The following is a 17,426-nucleotide window of genomic DNA, read 5'->3' as shown; positions in this document are numbered from 1 at the left end:
GAAAGAGGGGGTGTGTGAGCCCCGGGGCTGCCACGTTGACAGCAACAGCAGTGAGCTGTGTGATTCGTGGAGAGGCTGCCTCGGTATTGAGCTGGCCACTCAGAGGCCATACGTGGCCTTTGAAGACTCTTACAGCCCCACTGCACTTGGAGTGACACATGTCTGGCAAGGATCTGAAGTTTGCAGGCGCTCTCTCTCAGAACTGGCTACCTGGGACTCCTGGGATTTAAGAGTCTCTAGAAACGGAGGGCTGTGCCCTCAGGCTGTAATTTGGCTTTCAGGCAGATGTTAGGAACAGAAAAGGAACACAAGCAGAGGAAGGCCTGGTACAAGACCCTCAGGAGAAGGCCCCAGTTAGGAGACAGAGCCAACCAAAGGGCATGCAATTCAGTGGGACTAAACTGGGAGGGCACTGAGTGTCATCTTAGACAAGGATGCCATCTCTGGTGGACTTTCAGTCTCTTGACTTCAATTGAAGTTCAAGCACTCAATAGCCCCATAATTCAGAAGACCTGGTTTGCAGCTGTCAGACCCTGTCCACATGCCTCTGATGGAGAGTTACTGTGAGTGTAGCTGAGACAGCTGGGCTCATCCCGCAGTCCCGACCCCACCCCTGCACCGGAGTGGGTTTTGAGTTCAAGTGTGGTCTTTACCTGAAATGCGCCTGGGCACGTCGGTGATGGCAGGCAGCCCGGTGCCCCGGGTGGAGGACAGCGGGGTGGTGGAGTGAATGGACGGGGGCGTCATCTGGCTCAGGTATGAGGGGTAGGACTGGTCGTAGGACCACGGCGGGGAAGACTGCGTCTGCCTGGGATCTGGGCAAAGAAGAAACGTCTTTAGCACACCAGCCGCTGTGGCCTTCGAACACACAACCCCAAACTCAGAAAGGATAAAGCAGGGGAAAATCAGAATATACAAGGACGGTTTATTTCCCACAACTCCACCCTTGCAGGCCCCCTAGGGCACAGAGCTTTCTAGACTTCGAGTCTCTATGAAAGTAACAAAATGGATCTCGTGTGTGAGGACTATTTGTCTCTCTCACACGTAAATATTTCTATTTGGAAAGCCTGTCATTTAAGAAAACAATCTGCTTTGGTTATCGTCACAGAGTTGAATTCCATTTTATTTATTTTCTGCATTTCCTGTATGTTTTTTAATATTACTCCAATGAATATGTATTACTTATTTCTTTTTTAAAAAGTTAGAAAATTTGGGAACAATTTATTTGATTAAAGAGCAGGTAGACTGTGCCTTTTACTGCTACACATCCAGCCACTATCTTTCAGCCTTGCTTTTTGGTTTGTAAATGATTCCATGATTTTAGCATGGTTCGTTTTCTTTCCAGGCAGGTCAATGGGGTGCCCTTTCCAGCCTGGGGTTTAGGAGGCTGGGGTAGAGACGAGCACAGAAGGGGCAGCATGTAAGGAGAAGAGGAAAGAGGGGAGCCAGTTATGTTATTCTCATGCTAAAGCTACGCCAGAAAATAACCTTTAAGAAAAAAACAAAACTTAATTTCAAAGCCAACTAAGAACTGAAAAGCTTCATCGCCATCCAGTTTCAATGTTAAGCACATGAGTTTCTGACAGTAAGAAAATGATCCAAAACACAACAGGGAAATGTCTTCAATCCAATTGGAATCTGTTTAAAAGATGTCACGTGTTTGGAATGTGGCCTAGTGTTACCTCCAGTCACTATAACGATAAAAATAATGGGCTACCAACTGGTTAGAGTGAACTGCTGAGAATGAGCAATATCTTTTGATTTATCTCTATGGAGTTTCTTGGAGGTACAAACAGAATCATAAGCAAATTTCTCTTATCATTTTTTTTCTAACTTCACATTTAAAAAATTTTAAACACTCTAACATACCAGGCTGTTCTCAAGACAGCTTTGTATATTAGAATAGCCATGGACTTTGGAATGTGCAGAATTAGGTTCAGGTTCTGAGACTTCTATTTTCTAGCTGTGCGATCTTGGGTTAATTACTCAGTGACTCTGAACCTCAGTTTCCTAATCTGTAAAAGGGGGTGGGGGAGTAATAATATATGAATCACAGGGATGTGGGAATTGCATGAGAAAACTATGTGGAGAGGGCTAGCATAGGAAGCACTCAGTAAGTATTAATTCTTGTCTTTTAGAAAAACTCTTGGTGACACAAGGATAGTTCCATGGTTAAAACACATCTGAACTGGAGTAAATACTTTTGGAATAGGTTTAATTTTAAATTATTCCTATATCACCTATCAGCCTCTGAAAACAAAAAGCTCAATTTTTAAAAACTATAAATAGGTTTAAGTCAATTTAGGTTTATTGCTACAAATAAAAGTGAGTGTGACAAAACATGGGTTTTCCTGAGATGATGCCTCTTTTAAAGCCTCTCAGTTTTTCTGTCCAAAGCCATTTAGTTTCAGCTATTTCTTGTTTATTTGTTCCATTCAGAAATATTTTATTTAAAGACTATCTAAATAGGACATACTTTTCTTGAGTCAAAATAATTAAATACATCTGGATATTTATCTAATGTTACTGTATCAACAGATGTATAGGAAAATTTCATCCAACTCAATTTTAAGGAATATTTACCTGAGTTTGCAATTTGAATAAAAGTATAGCACTGTAAATGGTTAACAGAAAATTTTCCTTCAGAAATCTAAAGGATGCTTGATCATTAAAGTAATGAACTTTTGTGCTTTAAAATGTTCAAGGCTGACATTGTATAGATCGGCAACATTTCAAATCTGAGTGAGTGGTCCTCGTTATATATCTGATACAGCCATATTTCCTTGCTTTAACCATTAATGTAATTCACTATTCAGATAAACGGTAAATGATCTTCAGATGGAAAAAGATGCATTCCTTACAGCACCAGAAAGCAATCTCACAAAAGTAAGGCCTTCTCTCAAGCACTATTTTCAATAGACAAAAAGGACAAGAACCACATAGCAAAATGAGCAGGGCACACAGGACTCAAATTTGGATTTGAGTTCTAATCTAACATCACCAGATGACTCCCTGAGCAAGCAGTCTAACCTCTATCTCCATCCCTCTACTATAACATGTTACCAGCAGTATTGGGCTCTCTGCCTGCAAGTGGGGGGAAAATACAAAGAAATCTAAAGAATGACTAAAATCATTGACATTTAGACATATCACGAAGGAATTTGGGAACTTAGCTTGGAAGTAAGATACAGCCTTTCATTTCTCCTTAAGCTGAGAGGCACGCCAGTACAGGGGGAAAGAAGGGGGCTTTCTGATGAGAGGATCTGAGTTGGAGTCCCAGCTCTGCTATCTGTGAGCTGGATGACCTCAGCTGTATTAGCTAACTCTCTGAACCTCAGTTTCCTCATCTGGAAAATGAAGCAGCATAACATGATAAAGTGAACATAGCAAAGTGCTCACGTGTGCTGGCTGGACAGACAAGCCTAGGCTTGAATCACAGCTCCCCACTTTGCTGAGCAAGTCACTTAAACTTTGGGGGCCTCAATGACTCATCTGTAAAATGGGAATCATGACACTTATTAGGGCTCTTGTGAGCATTACATGAACTAGGCCTTCTTTAAGGCCGAGTTCTCCTAAGGCCTAACTTCTAAGTTATCTGACACTCTTGGCACATACTAAGTATATAATAAATAGATATGATTATTGCTATCTGTAAAGTGAGTATAATTATAACTACTATCATTTTTATTTACAGAATTAGGTGAAATAATACAAGTAAAAGCATTTTGTAAAGTACTATATGAAAATGATTATTATTCTCTCTAGGAGCTCATATCACGTGGCCAAGGCCCTACTGTGTTTCATGGGGTGTTTCTTAATGTTACTGAGCTTTAATTTCCTCATCTGTAAAATGGGATACTATCTCAGAGCGTGTCGTAGCAATTAAATAACATACAGCAAGTGGCAAATTATCATTATTCAAAATAATTAAAAATCTGACTCTAAACTATCCAGGGTGGTTGGGTTGTCTAGTGTTAAGTCTTGAAGATTTCCAAGATCAGACTCAGCACAATTCAGTATAATGCCTGGCACATAGTAGGTGCTCAATAAATAACCATTGCATGAACCTCCCAGGGTGGCTGGAGTAAATAATAGAATTTTATAATGAAGTAGTAATTAGGCCTTCTCTAACTTCCCCTTAGGCTACAAAAGAACTTGTTATTGGTGACGTTTTAGCTTTGACATAAACTTCCTGACTGCTGGAATATATACTAGAATAGTCTATCAAAGGATAGCTTTCCTTTGAGTGGAGGTCCTTCCTGAAGATATCCAAGATTAGCAAAAAGAACTTCTCACTAGCCCTAAACAAGTGAGAAGATCTCGATCTCTCTCTTTTTTTTTTTTTTTCTTTCTCAGAGGACAGGCTGCAGGCCAGCCAATCTCTCTTCCAAGTTCACTGTCCTAAGATTCTATGATAATGACCTACTTAAGGAGGAAGAGTTACTAAAGAAAAATAAAACACAAGAACTGCCATATAGGGCTCACTAGATCTAGTCTAAGGAATTTTAAAAGGGAACAGTAATCTTTAAAAAAATAATAATAATAATGGTCTCCAAGCACCCCAGGGCTTCTCTAATACCCTGTGAATGAGGCCTCAACAATCCCAGCTCCCCAATGTCTGGCCTGTGTGATACTGGACAAATTACATAACCTATCTAACTTCAAGGTGCTTAATGTGTATAATGGGAATAAATAAGAAGAGCTCCCTCTTAAAGTTGTTTTAAAGATTAAATGAGGTAATGTAGGAAAGAGCTTAGCACATGGAAAGAACCCAATAAATGTTCACCACTGTTAAAGCATCTACTTTACTGAGCCTTCATTCTGTATTTATGTTTCCAGCCCATAACCTCTTATTCTAGCAAAGGGCCATTTTTAGAAAGCTTCCTGTAGTTTTGAAGTCTGCCATTTGGAGACCATATCTGCACTGGTCGCTTTGATACCCTTTACAATCATTTAACCTGAATCGTGTTCCTTCTTAGTCTTAAGCTTCTCCCAGACCAAGAAATCCTAATCTGTTTAGTGTGTTTTCTAATACTGTATGCTTCAACTTTTTTCAAACTTTTAGTGGGGGAAAAAAAAAAAGGCTATAAAATAGCCATAAAATGTCCAATCACTAAGAAAATGTAATCCTATCATAAATATATGATTACATCATATTTGCTTTGTTGTGGACAATTATTAATGCTTACAATAGAGAAAAGTCACCTTAACCTGATCTCATAAACGATTTCTGAACTCAACTTCCTGAAGAAACCTGAGACTTCTGAGATTCACTCTGAACTTGGATGAGTCAGAGCAGGTGACAGATGTTTTTAGGCACCGCCGGTCAATCCTAAGGTTACTAATAGGAAAAAGTGAGTATAGGGCCTAGCTCTGAGACAAACCTACTAATTAACCATTAACAAACAAGAAACTGTCTTCATCAACCTCAGGCCCCACAGGGCTAGTAGAACATATTCCTTTCCTATACCCCATGCAGAGCTGTACTGAATGTTTCGTCCTATTGAGTCTGCAGAAACATGGAGGGAAGTACCCTGTCCTGCCACTCCAACATAAATAAGAATATCCTTGAGTTTTTGGGTCTCAGAGGCTAGAGGTGCCAATCATCGCCTTGATATTACATCCTGGGTGACCAGAGATTACCTATGAGCACCCACAAGTTTTCAGAAAATAACTGAACTCTATTTCGCAGACATTCCCAAAAGACAAGAAAACTGCTGTTGAACTTTAAATCGTTTTAGGGTGCTTTAAAAACAATAATTCATTATTTTCCTATGGCAATCTTCGGAAACAGCATCAATATTATTTTTATTACTATATTCTAGAAATTCAAAGCATTGACAGAAGTTTTTATATAGATATGACAATTTAAAAACAAAACCCTGGGTGTTGATTTTTTTATGGGCACATACTCTTTTGTGCTTGGGAAACCTGAAATACTAAATAGCACAGGAGCATTTTAATAGGACTCCACCCCTATTTCTCCCCAAACTTCTCTCCTATCACCTAACAAAGGGGAGGGGGGAGTTTAAAGGGAAGTCGTAATCAAGTATGACCTGTAACATAAACTTGAGAGAGAAGATCAGGTCTTCCCTATACAATGGGCTGCTGTGCTCACAGCAGGATGTGACTAATCACAATGACTAAATGGGAGAGAAGAGAAAGAAGCAGAAGACTTAGGGCAGGGCACTGGAGGCGCTGGGGACGACATCAAGGAGAAAACAGTCCCCAGTCTAACTGGGAACCCATGCTAAGAACCGCCACCAGGCTTCCGAGGTCAGGCTAGTGACTGGACACCTCAGACCTACAGCTGTACAATTCCACAAGAAACTGTAGACCAAGTCTAGCTACTAAGAGCTCAGGTTAAATAAAGAGGAGCCAGTCACTTGACAAAAAGAATCCCTTCAGTATTTGTTCCAACTGAAGCAATGTCTGTTGGACAAATTTTAAAAAGACACCAGAGAGGCACAAACTACTGGGTGTAAGACAGGCTCAAGGATGTTTTGTACCACAAGGGGAATATAGCCAATATTCTGTAATAACTGGAAATGGAAAGTAACCTTTAAATATTGTATAAAAGCTTAAAAAAAATTTTTTTAATTTAAAAAAAAAAGACACCAGAAGTCCAGGGGCCCACATACACTTTGCACTTTCTCTCCCAACTCACTAAAGTTGAGGGCAAGGTTCTTATTTAGCTATCCCTTTTCCACCTACAAAGTACCAATCGTCATTACTGCCACCTTAACAGGGCTTTTGGGGTGGGGCGGCAGTTTTTACATGCTATTCTGGTGAGTCAGCAAACTATCCATTTTTATTGTGACGAACAGCTTCTGTACGCCTACGTGGCAGTGCAATGGTCTAAGGGATAGATAAGTAACAAAAGATATGTCTTGCCATGCAAAGGCTTATACGTGCAGGTGGGGAAAGTAAGACTAACAGATATAAAACAAGTAACTTAATGTTCAAAGCATGTACCTGTGTTTTTCAAAAAGCTCTAAAGATAGACATGAACCACAGGGCACCAATATCCGTGTGAATTTTGTAAGATCTCCTTCTAGGGTGGTGTTCCTTCAGCTTAGGCTACTTGGAGGTTGAGCCATCTGCTTCCCATTCTATAGACCCCAAAACGTAAAAGTACAGGAGGCAACATTCCCAGGAGATGCTCAAAAATGGATGCTACTTGGGGGAGAAGTGGTTCACACATCTTAAGTGGTCTTTGCATCAGGCAAAAAATGGAGACAACCATTTATTTAAACCGTGGATATGAGGAGAGCAAGCTCTCTCCTTTGAGTTGGACCACAGCTTCTGAAGTTCAATAACAGATATGGGGAAAAGGAAGTAAGGCCATCCATTTCCTAAAATGATTTGTAAAGAGCCATGGGCTCTAAGAGTATCCAGGCTTTCAAATGACTGAGAAGCTAAACTTCATGTCTGCCTACGTGAACTCTGAACACTTGGGGTCATAATAAGAGAGGAATAAAAAAGAGACAGATGGTTAGAAAAAAAGGCACCGTAGGAAAAAGAACTGACTCCAAGAGAACAGGTAGAAGTCTCTTAATGAAGAAGTTTGAGCCGGGAGAGCAGAGTGGGCAGAGAGCTTTAGAAAAGCCCAGGGAAAGGTACACGTGGAAACTCAGTGGTGGCTCTTAATGAGCCCCCTTTGGTAAACACTCTGGTTAGACACCTGTGGGTGTGAACGAAGGGCTGCTTTCCTAAGAACCACTCACAACAGGGCAAACCTTGGACACAGTGCTGAACTCCACGCAGAGACGGGAGGAAACAAGTCAACAGGGGCCAAGGCTGAACCAGCACACAAGCGACTGCTTCCTGTCTGTGCGGCCAGTGGGCTGCTGTGTGACGTGGCAGGACAGTGGCCGGTGATTTCTGCCATGTGCGCCCCAGTGAGCACCTGCTGTATCTGGGGAGCCCAGTCCATTCAGAGAGCATCACATTCCCACCCCTTCTCCTCCACCCATTTCCCCCTCCTCAGCACTCAACTCGGGCTGCGCAAACCTCTGATATTTCATGAGAAAACTGGGGTACTTCAAATGAGCTGCATAGAGATAGTCCTCCTAGTTGAAGATTATGCCTCTCCCTTGAAACCAGGGTCAAAGTCAATCATCTCAATGGAGAGAGGCAGCTTTACAATTTCCTATCCTAGGCTATTTCTGTCATATTACTGTCATTCATAAGACAAATATACTCACATTCTTACCTCCGTGAGTTCCCATGTCCAAACATTTACACTAAATGCTAAATCTTAAATTCCATGTCTTCTCTAATAACTCTGCTAACTAGACTGGAGTTTTAGAATGAGCTTTCCCACTCACTTCCCGTTCTCCTGACCAAGAGGGAACACCGTCTGAAAACAAACAGGCACTTCCAAGGGCAGGGGGAGCACTGGATGGGGGGCTCTGGCACTAACTGTGCAGCCGTGCACCAATAGTTCACCTTCTCTGAGTATCGCTGTCGTCAGGTATAAGATGAGAAGGGATGGGTTATCTCTAAGATGTTTTCCAGCAATGAAATGCTATGATTCTAACTACTCGGAAAATTGGGCTCCCAACCCTCAGTCCTTTCTGGAGTCGGTAGTTGCAACAGCAAGGACCGAAGCCGCCCTGAGCTGATCTGGGGCGGCTGGGAGAGGAAGTGATGGGGGCTGACACTCGCGGTGTGTCCCATCACAGAGCGTTGTGGATGTGGGCAGAGAAGGCACCGTGAGCGGGATTTTGACTCCCCTCCTGTCCCCAGCCAGGCGGTCTCCAGCTGACTAAGGTGGCCACCAGAAATGCTCGGCAGACCACCAGCCAAGCCGATTCCAGAGCTTAAGGCTGAAATCTGAGAAAAAAGCAGCAACCTGTTCGGATAGAACTGGATGCTACACGGGATGCACCAGGCATGACGAGTTATGTGTCAGTACAAACAATGGGAGGAGGGGGACTTAGGAAATCCCAGGGGACCATGGTGGGGAAGAGAATGAGAAATGACAGGTACAGCCTGAGACGTCACAGCCCCTAACAAAATGTCAAAAGAAAAACCAGAAGGAAGTTAAGACAAGGTAATGAGAAGTGCCTTTTTTCAGTACCACCAATTTGGGGCTGGATGGAACTCATCACTGTCTTACAGATAATGAGGGAATTTCCTTATTTTCTTTTTAGTTAGGGCTTCTCGTTGACAGGGCAGAGTCTGCAGAGTTCTTCCTTATATTAAGGAAAACATGTCTCCCTGGAACTCCACTCACTCCTCATCATTGCTGCCTGGGATTCCTCGTCCACATGACAGTTATTACATTATTTGAAGATAATGCCTTTAAAGCTTACTACATGATAGACAGTACTTTTACATTCTCTTACCCCATTTACCTAGAAAAACCTAATAGAAGAAACAAAAGGCTATACCATATGTCACACCTAACCTGGCCTCAGCCTCAGCACATCCGGGACCTCAATGTAAAGGTAGCAGAGGGAAGGGAACTAGCTACAAACAGGTAGGACCAGGATTTGAGAAATAACTGGGATGTGGTGCTGGCCAGGGGAAGTGACCTTAGTTCAAATCACAGTATTGAAGTGGATGCAGGAGATTCAAGTTCAAATCAGGCTATTAACATCTAGCGGGTGAGATTATAGCAGTCGGGGTGTTACAGAAGGTCCCCAGACATGGTGAATCCTGTTGTCGGATGGATGATGGTATTGTCCATGGTTCCAAGAACTGGCTCCCACTCCTTCATTCAAAAAATATCTATTGAGTACCTCCTCTGGTACTCTGCTAGGTTCTAGAGATATTAATGATGAATAAAGAGTCTGCCTGCCCTCATAGAGTTTACAGTTTGGTGGGAGAGGCTGACATTAATCAACTAATCATATAACTGTGATAAGTGCTAAAAAGGAGATGTCCTTCGCATCATAAGAAAGTACAGTGGGGGACTCCAGCCAAGGCTGGGGAAGGCTTCTCTAATGATGTGATGATTAGAGAAGGGCAAGCAGAAGTCCAGTGGATACGTAGGTGGGGTTAAGAGGGCTTTAGGTAAAGCGAACAGCATATATCAAGTTCCTGGGATGGAGGCAGTAGAGCTTTTCTGAAGAGTTGAGAAAGCCAGGGTGGTTGGACAACTGACAAAAGGTTCAAGACAGTGTGAGAAGAGACTGGAAAACAGGCAGGGAGGACCCAGGCTATGCAGAACCTGCTGGGCCACGCGAGAGGTTTTGGTCTTTATCCTAAGTGCAGTGGAAGGTCACGGGGGTGTTTTTAAGTATGGGGTGGCATCATCAGACTCACATTTTTAAAATCTCCCTCTGACAGCATCATAATAGAAACAGGGCAGAAGTCCAGCCCAGGACACACACAGGGAAGGGTGTGTAGGGAAAACAGCAGCTGAAACAGATGCAAGGGTGGAGTCCAGGAGCCGCACTCAGGGAACCAGGAAGCAGCCTGAGGCACTCAGCTGCCTCTGCACATGGTCCAACCAGGGGGATGAGGTCCTGAGATGCCTCAGCTGCATCAGATTGGCTCTGCGTGGGCAAGGTGAGCCTGCGATCAAGGGCCTTGGGCCTGCAGCTGTGATCTGGGCAGGCTCCACCTCATACTTTCTGGTTCACGGGTAAAGCCTGGGCATCTGTACAGCTAACAAGCTCCCCAGGTGATGCGAATACACGCCAAAGTCTGAGAACAACAGGCATCATTTTTACTGATGATTGTTAGAAAGGAAAATTACCCAACACTACTCTGAATTAATCTTCCCTATCAGGAAGAATGATCTTCAAATAGAATGAGCAGAACAAACATGCTTAAGAGGAAATTAAGACCCAAGAGACGTGAGGAGATAAGAGAGAGCAACCCACTGCTTTAAATGAATTCAAGTTCCTGCTCCAAGATGAACTACGCCCCACAATATTGCAAGAATGTATGGAGACTGGCAGATAAAGGGCTTCTCATTGACAGAGCAGGGTCTGCAAAGTTCTTCCTTGTATTAAGGAAAACGTGTCCCCCTTGAACTCCACTCACTCCTCGTCGTAGCTTCGCTGCCTGGGATTCCTCGTCCACATGACAGTTATTATTTGAAGATAGTAACTTTAAAGTTTACTACATGATAGACAGTACTTTTATCTCTTTCCCCATCTACCTTTCCTGAGAATGGCATTGCCATGGGTAAAAATCTAAATTGCAACTAGTTTTTTGGAGCCACTGCTTGCAGACCACTAAAAACACTTGAGTCCCTTTCAAAAGCCTGTGTATAATCAACACTTCACACTTGATGCCCAAAGTGACTATCAGAAAGCAGAACGGGTTCACTAACAACTTGTTTCCTAGGATTATGAGAACAATAGGTTAAAAGAAAGCTCCTCTGTCTGCTGTGCATCTTGACCTCAGCAAGATACACACCTTACCTCTAAAGGGATGTACAGGTAGTTAAAAGGCCCACCAGGAAGTGGTTGTTGATACGGGTCACGGTCAGCTTCGAGAGAGGAACACAGTGGCATATTCAAGGACATGATAATCCTAGTTAATGTCCTGCATCTTCAGCAAAGTCTTTAAGAATGAAAAGCAACCTTCCTAAGCTTCAAGATGAGACAAAATTGGGAAAAACAGTCAACATACTGGATGAGGAGCCAGAGCCATAAAATAACCCTACAAGATGGAAGGAGGAGGTGAAAGTGACACAATGAAATCGACAAAGAACAAGGGTACCCTGTTGCATTTGGTCAACTCCAAGACGGGGACGGGGAATTCTGCCCTCAGAGCAGAGTTTTTCATGGACTGCAAGCCACAGTGTGATGGGATGACAAAAAGTCAGCACAATCTTGAGATGGATTAACAGAGCACGAGTGGACCCTTACCCCACGGGTCAGTGCTGGAGGGTTGTGTTTTCTCAAGGTAGGGTCAGCCCAGAGCCCTGGAGAAGACAGAACAAGGCATGGGACCTCCATCTGTCACACGAGGAAGGGTTAAGGAATGGCCAAGAGCTCCCATCTACCCTCAGCCTTTCCATGAGGCACCTACTTCCCACCTGAACTGAAGTTTGGATTTCCCCAGATCCTTCCTCCTAACCTTTCCACTTAGCTATTGCTCATTCTCTAAGGTCACTAGATGAGCCAACTCCTCTTCAGAAGTTCTTCTGTCTTTACCCGAACCTACCCACCTCCAGAACATTCTTCCACATTGGTAAGTGGCTCAACATCTTCCTCGTTTCCCTGACTTGCACTGGGTCTTACTGAGTCCTAGAGAAACTGTCATTCCCACTGACTTTACCCTAACCTACCCACCTCCAGAACATTCTTCCACATTGGTAAGTGGCTCAGTATCTTCCTCATTTCCCTGACTTGCACCGAGTCCTACTGAGTCCTAGAGAAACTGTCATTCCCACTGACTTTACCCTAACCTACCCACCTCCAGAACATTCTTCCACATTGGTAAGTGGCTCAGTATCTTCCTCGTTTCCCTGACTTGCACCGAGTCCTACTGAGTCCTAGAGAAACTGTCATTCCCACTGACCATCAACCACTGCAGAGCCCACTTCTGTTCACAAGCTGCAACCACTTCAGGAGACAGTCACTGCTGACTGGCTCTTCCCAGCATCTCTGTCCTTACCTGGGTCCTCAGCGATGCTCAAAGTCATTTTCCTTTCCCCCCCACTCAGCTTGCTGACAGCCCCAAAGGTGTACTGTTCTTCTACCCTTTCCCCTACACCCTCCCCACCTAAAACCACCTTGCCAGACGTCACCTTCCCGGGACACTGATTTCTAATTTCAGCCCTGAGAGTTCCAGAATCTCCTGGTGCCTAAGTTTTCTTTCATTAAACAGGGTTCACAATACTGACTCTTCTGTGAAATCTGTCCTCTTACTGACTCTTCTGTGAAATCTGTGACAACCAGCTGTTTTTAAACAGTTAAAAAGCAAGTCCTTATCAAAATAAACAAAGCCCTGGAAAGAATCTGATGGTCTTAACTGGGAAAAGTGCCATACAATTTTATTCCTGGAATACTTCTGCATATATTAAAATGAAAAAAATGGAATGAAAATACTTTTCAAACTGATAACATCTGTAATATAATGTTGCTGCTATTAATACCACATAGTACAATAAACTCCAGCTCTCTGTTTGAAGGCCTGGGTGCCCATCCACAATTCAACATCAAAATACACCATTAGAGCATCCATTATATCAAACCGCATGCCTGACTCGCCCCTCTCCTGGGGTAGCCCCGGAGGTTGAATATTTCATTCAAAGTTAGACTCCTATTCTGATCATTCTTCCCAGAATCCACAGCAAAAGGTAAAAAGGGGCAAGAAGGGTCCCTAGGCAACTAGTAAAGACGCACATACATGTGTGTACACTATACACATATACAGATATGTAAAGCTCAAACTAAATATAAAACTAAAAAGAGAAAGATGATGCTTTGGAAAACAATGAGAGAACGAAACCCAGACTTCCTCTGGGCAGAGTCCTGAAGTCAGGCTAGAAATGGAACAGCCTTGGGGAGGGACAAGGAGAGGCATCATGAAGGAGATCGATTCTCCTTATCATGATTCGATATTAACTGAGCATCTTGTATTCCAGACAGGAGAACATTACAATGACAAGATTTTGGAATTTAAGAAATTGATTTTTCTTGGAACATTACCCGTCTTGTGTTTTTCTAAAAGCGTAATAAAGTCAGAACATCTTCAGTTAATAGGGAATTCCAACCGACAGAAGTCCAGAGACCTTTAAGGAGCTCATCTACGAATGATGCCAACAGTTGCAGTGACCACACAGCACATTGACAGCCAGCCCTTCACAGGGTCATACTGAGCTTTAGCCTTCAAAGCAGCCCAGGTCGTACCTGAACTCCACTCTTCCTTAGTAGACGGCTGCCAGAGTTGAAGAGATGTGAAATTGTGTTCACACACAGGATTTGTGCTATTTCTTCATAAGAACTGTAACCAGCAACCTCCTCTGAAAAGCTTTCCCGCTCACACGTGTGTGTGGCAGCAGCAAATTTTCCTGGCTATTCTGCCCAAAAGATCTCAAAGGAAGAAGACAGGACAAGACTCTGCAGTAACTTCAGAAATGAAAACACAGCACCACCCAATTGAAAGAACAGAACTTCCAACCACCTGCCTTGAGTGTGGTGATTTCGGTTCCTTAAGACACAAGGTGCACATAGGTGAGTAGGACCACAGTGATCGTAAAGCAGGGGACCTCATTTGACTCCCACTCCCCACATCCTACAATTCTTCTCATGCTGAAGGCACCCCCTGCTCAGTAACAGTCACGGTGCCCCTCGTGGGTTCATCCTCTTCACACTCACAGCCACCGCCACCCACCCTCGCCCACTTCACCTCCCAACCTGTTTCACCCGAAAGAACTACGGGGTCACTCGGCACTTGAATAGGACGGTAGTTTGGGACACGGCTGCTCAGCTGTGCTTTCCTATTTCTAAAAGGCTTTGCTAGTAAATGTTTCAGTGCAAGCACAGCGGCCTGAGGGCTATAACAGCCAAACACATACACAGCTGAAGCCCAGCTGGCCAGGATCCTCTTAATGCTTAAAGGAGCATGTTTGCCAAGGGGACACAGCAGCAGACTGAAGTCGGGCGGAAACAACTTCGCTTCGGGCAAGGTAACTGCTGATAAGATCATCATCATCCTACGTGATGCCTGGCAAGTTGATTTTCAGGATATCCCTAAAAAGGTTACCTTGAATATAGGCTCATATATAACTGTCCTTTAATTAGCAAAAGCAATTATATTGCATTTTAAAGCTTAATTCAGATACTCCTAATGCATCCCTTTTATGAACATTTCGTCTCTGAGGATCCTAAATAATATCTGATGGAGAAAGAAAAAGACATTGGTCCATTAGGACACGTGCCACTTAGACAGTCAGCAACATGGCCGACTCAATGGCCATGAGGCTGGTTGCCCACTAAGAGTCTGGAACTCACAGTCAACTATAGTAGCTCAAGAGGCCTTTAGCAGCTCACTTCTCGAAGAGTCCATTTCCTCCACCTATAAAATATGTACTTTACAGAATTGTTTTAAGGCTTTAACAAGAACTTTATGTAAAACTAGTTTGTAAATGGTAAAGAGCTGCACAAAGTCTGAAATGGGAGGAAACTGGGCCAAGAGAGACGTACGCTTCAGCCTCCTGAGGGTGCCTGGTGGTTGAGTGCACAGGACCCTCCAGCTACATAAATCTGGCCTTAATTCCTATATTTATGACTCACTGGTGTGTAAGTGGGACCTTGAGCAAGTTACTAGCCTCTCGGACCCTCAGTTTTTACAACAACGCTACCCATCTCATAGAACCGTTGTGAGAAATGCCTGCTACATGATACACAGTCAATAAATGGCAGCTATGAGTAATCCAATCAAAGAGGTACTAGAAAAATATTCAGGGTAGGATAATAATGGGTCACACTTCCTGAAGAAGTCAAACACCTGTTCATTCATTCATCACCAAACCAAAAGTCACTAAGCAGTGGGCACCACAGAAGACAACAGGGACACAGAGGTCAGTAAAACATGGCCCTAGACTTTGAAAGTTCAAACTCTGACGGAGGAGACAGACATGTACACAAATAATTGTCACCATGTGCAACGGTGGTGTGGGAGCCTTAGACTCAGCTTGGGTGGGTTGGAAGAAGCCTGACAGAGGTGCCAGAATTTGACCTGAGTTCTGAATGCGACCATCCTTAGTTCCCTCTGGGGCTACTGCAGTCACTTCCTAAGGATGACCCTGCTCCTACCACTGTCCCCTTACGATCCATGCTTCACACAGCAGCCAACGGAGTTCTTAAAAGCCTGTGAATTAGATAATGCCATTCTCTTGCTTCACATCCTTCAATAGCGCCCCACTGTGGTCTGGACAAAACCCACACTCCTTACCAGGGCCTTGAAGACTCTCCTTAATCGAGCCCCTGCCCGCTCCCCTTTTTCACTCCACTCTACCTATCCTGACCTTCCTGTCCCCTGCACACACCGCATCACTGCTCCCTGAGAGCCTTTGCCTGAGTTTCCCCTCGACCAGAAATGCTGCTCCTCAGAGATCTTCAAAGCTCTTCAAACTTTCCCATCAAACTTAGCTTCTTCCCTCCCTACACTGCTCTCTCTCCCATTACTCTATTTCATTTCCCCAAAGCTTCCATTATTATCTGAAATTATCTTGCATGTATGCTTATTGACCCAATCGCTGACTATATGTCACCAAAATGTGAGCCCCTGGTGAAGAGTAACTATACTATCTTGTTCTCTTACACTAATGCCTGGCAAAAAATAAGCACTCAACAAATATTTTTTTAGGAATGAATAACAGAATCGCAGAATGCCCACCCCCAAGGTTACATGGATTTCCCAATCCGCCAAGGGCCTGAGTCAGCTTTCTTTTCCTCTAGATGCGGCTCACCCATCCAGAGAGTACTGAGTTCAAAACAGTGCTTATCTTGACAACACCTCCTAACATAGTCTCCCTACTCCACTGCTACCACCATGTTCTGAATCCAAAGAAGTGGACATTTGTGACAAGCTAGGTGTTTCCTAGCACCCAGAGACAGGCAACCGATGTCTGAAAGATTAAAAAAAAAAAAAAAAAAAAAAAAAAAGGTGCCGAGGAAGCAACTTCCTCAGGAAGCCATGGGGAGGCCCTGGGCCCTCAGGCAGAACGTCCCCATTAAAGACCTCAGCAGAGTGACAGGTCAGACCTGCACTGCATAGAAGCCAGCCCACCATATGGCCAGGACCTTGAGCCCTAGGAACTGCAAGACACACTAATATGAAACAGTAAAGGCTTAGGACTTCTTCACTTTACAATTCCTAATTTCATTTCACTCTTCTGGGAGTTCAACTTGCCTTTTATGCTGGTATGTAGGAGAACTCCTAATGACTATACAACCATGATCACTGTCTACAGTTTGGGGGTAAGAGCTTGAGACATCAAGAGAGCCAAGCCAATCGATGAGAGATAACTGGGCCCTTTCTGTTACAAATACCTTTATCCAAAGGATTACGTGAACTAAAATGCAGGTGTGGCATATTGGAAAGAAGTTACAAAATCCAGTCTCTTAAGGAGAATTTAATCATGTGAAAATGTAGACCCTAAACTGGAATGATACCAAATGGTTTAACCATGGACGTGTTCTACTGAAATGTGATTTCTGCTGTTATTGTTCATCGGAAGGGAACAAAGGCACCCTGGGGTGGGAAATCAGAAGGAACGGTCAACACGAACCAGGCATGATAGTCCAACCCTTCTTGCAATGATTTCTTCTTACCTAAGCTTTCATTCATTCAACATTTAATGAGACGCTAGCTACCACTGTGCTAGGCACAAAAGAAAATAAATGTCTGGAATAAATCCCTCAGAGAATTTCTAATCTAGAGGGGAGATACACAGAAGCCATAAAATGAGGCTATCTCAACTGAAGCTTAGAGGATGGAGAGGCAGC

The 17,426-nt window shown here is 43.6% G+C and overlaps 1 protein-coding gene across 4 annotated transcripts in view; it reads right to left on the bottom strand.

Moving 5' to 3' along the window:
• The window catches only part of RUNX2 (RUNX family transcription factor 2), a gene marked incomplete at both ends in the record, with an annotated part of 211,258 nt that overhangs the window by 30,766 nt on the left and 163,066 nt on the right, over nucleotides 1–17,426 (bottom strand). For all 4 annotated transcript variants that reach the window (XM_079712414.1, XM_079712415.1, XM_079712416.1 and 1 more), the window contains one exon: nucleotides 654–815. In XM_079712414.1, coding sequence (XP_079568540.1) covers nucleotides 654–815 — 162 coding nt within the window. The remainder of the gene's footprint in view (nucleotides 1–653; nucleotides 816–17,426) is intronic.

The sequence above is a fragment of the Hyperoodon ampullatus genome (genome assembly GCF_949752795.1).
Source record: "Hyperoodon ampullatus genome assembly, chromosome: 10".
Lineage (NCBI taxonomy): Eukaryota > Metazoa > Chordata > Mammalia > Artiodactyla > Ziphiidae > Hyperoodon > Hyperoodon ampullatus.
The sequence above is the reverse complement of the archived record's forward strand: the minus strand, read 5'-3'. Positions and strand labels throughout refer to the sequence as shown.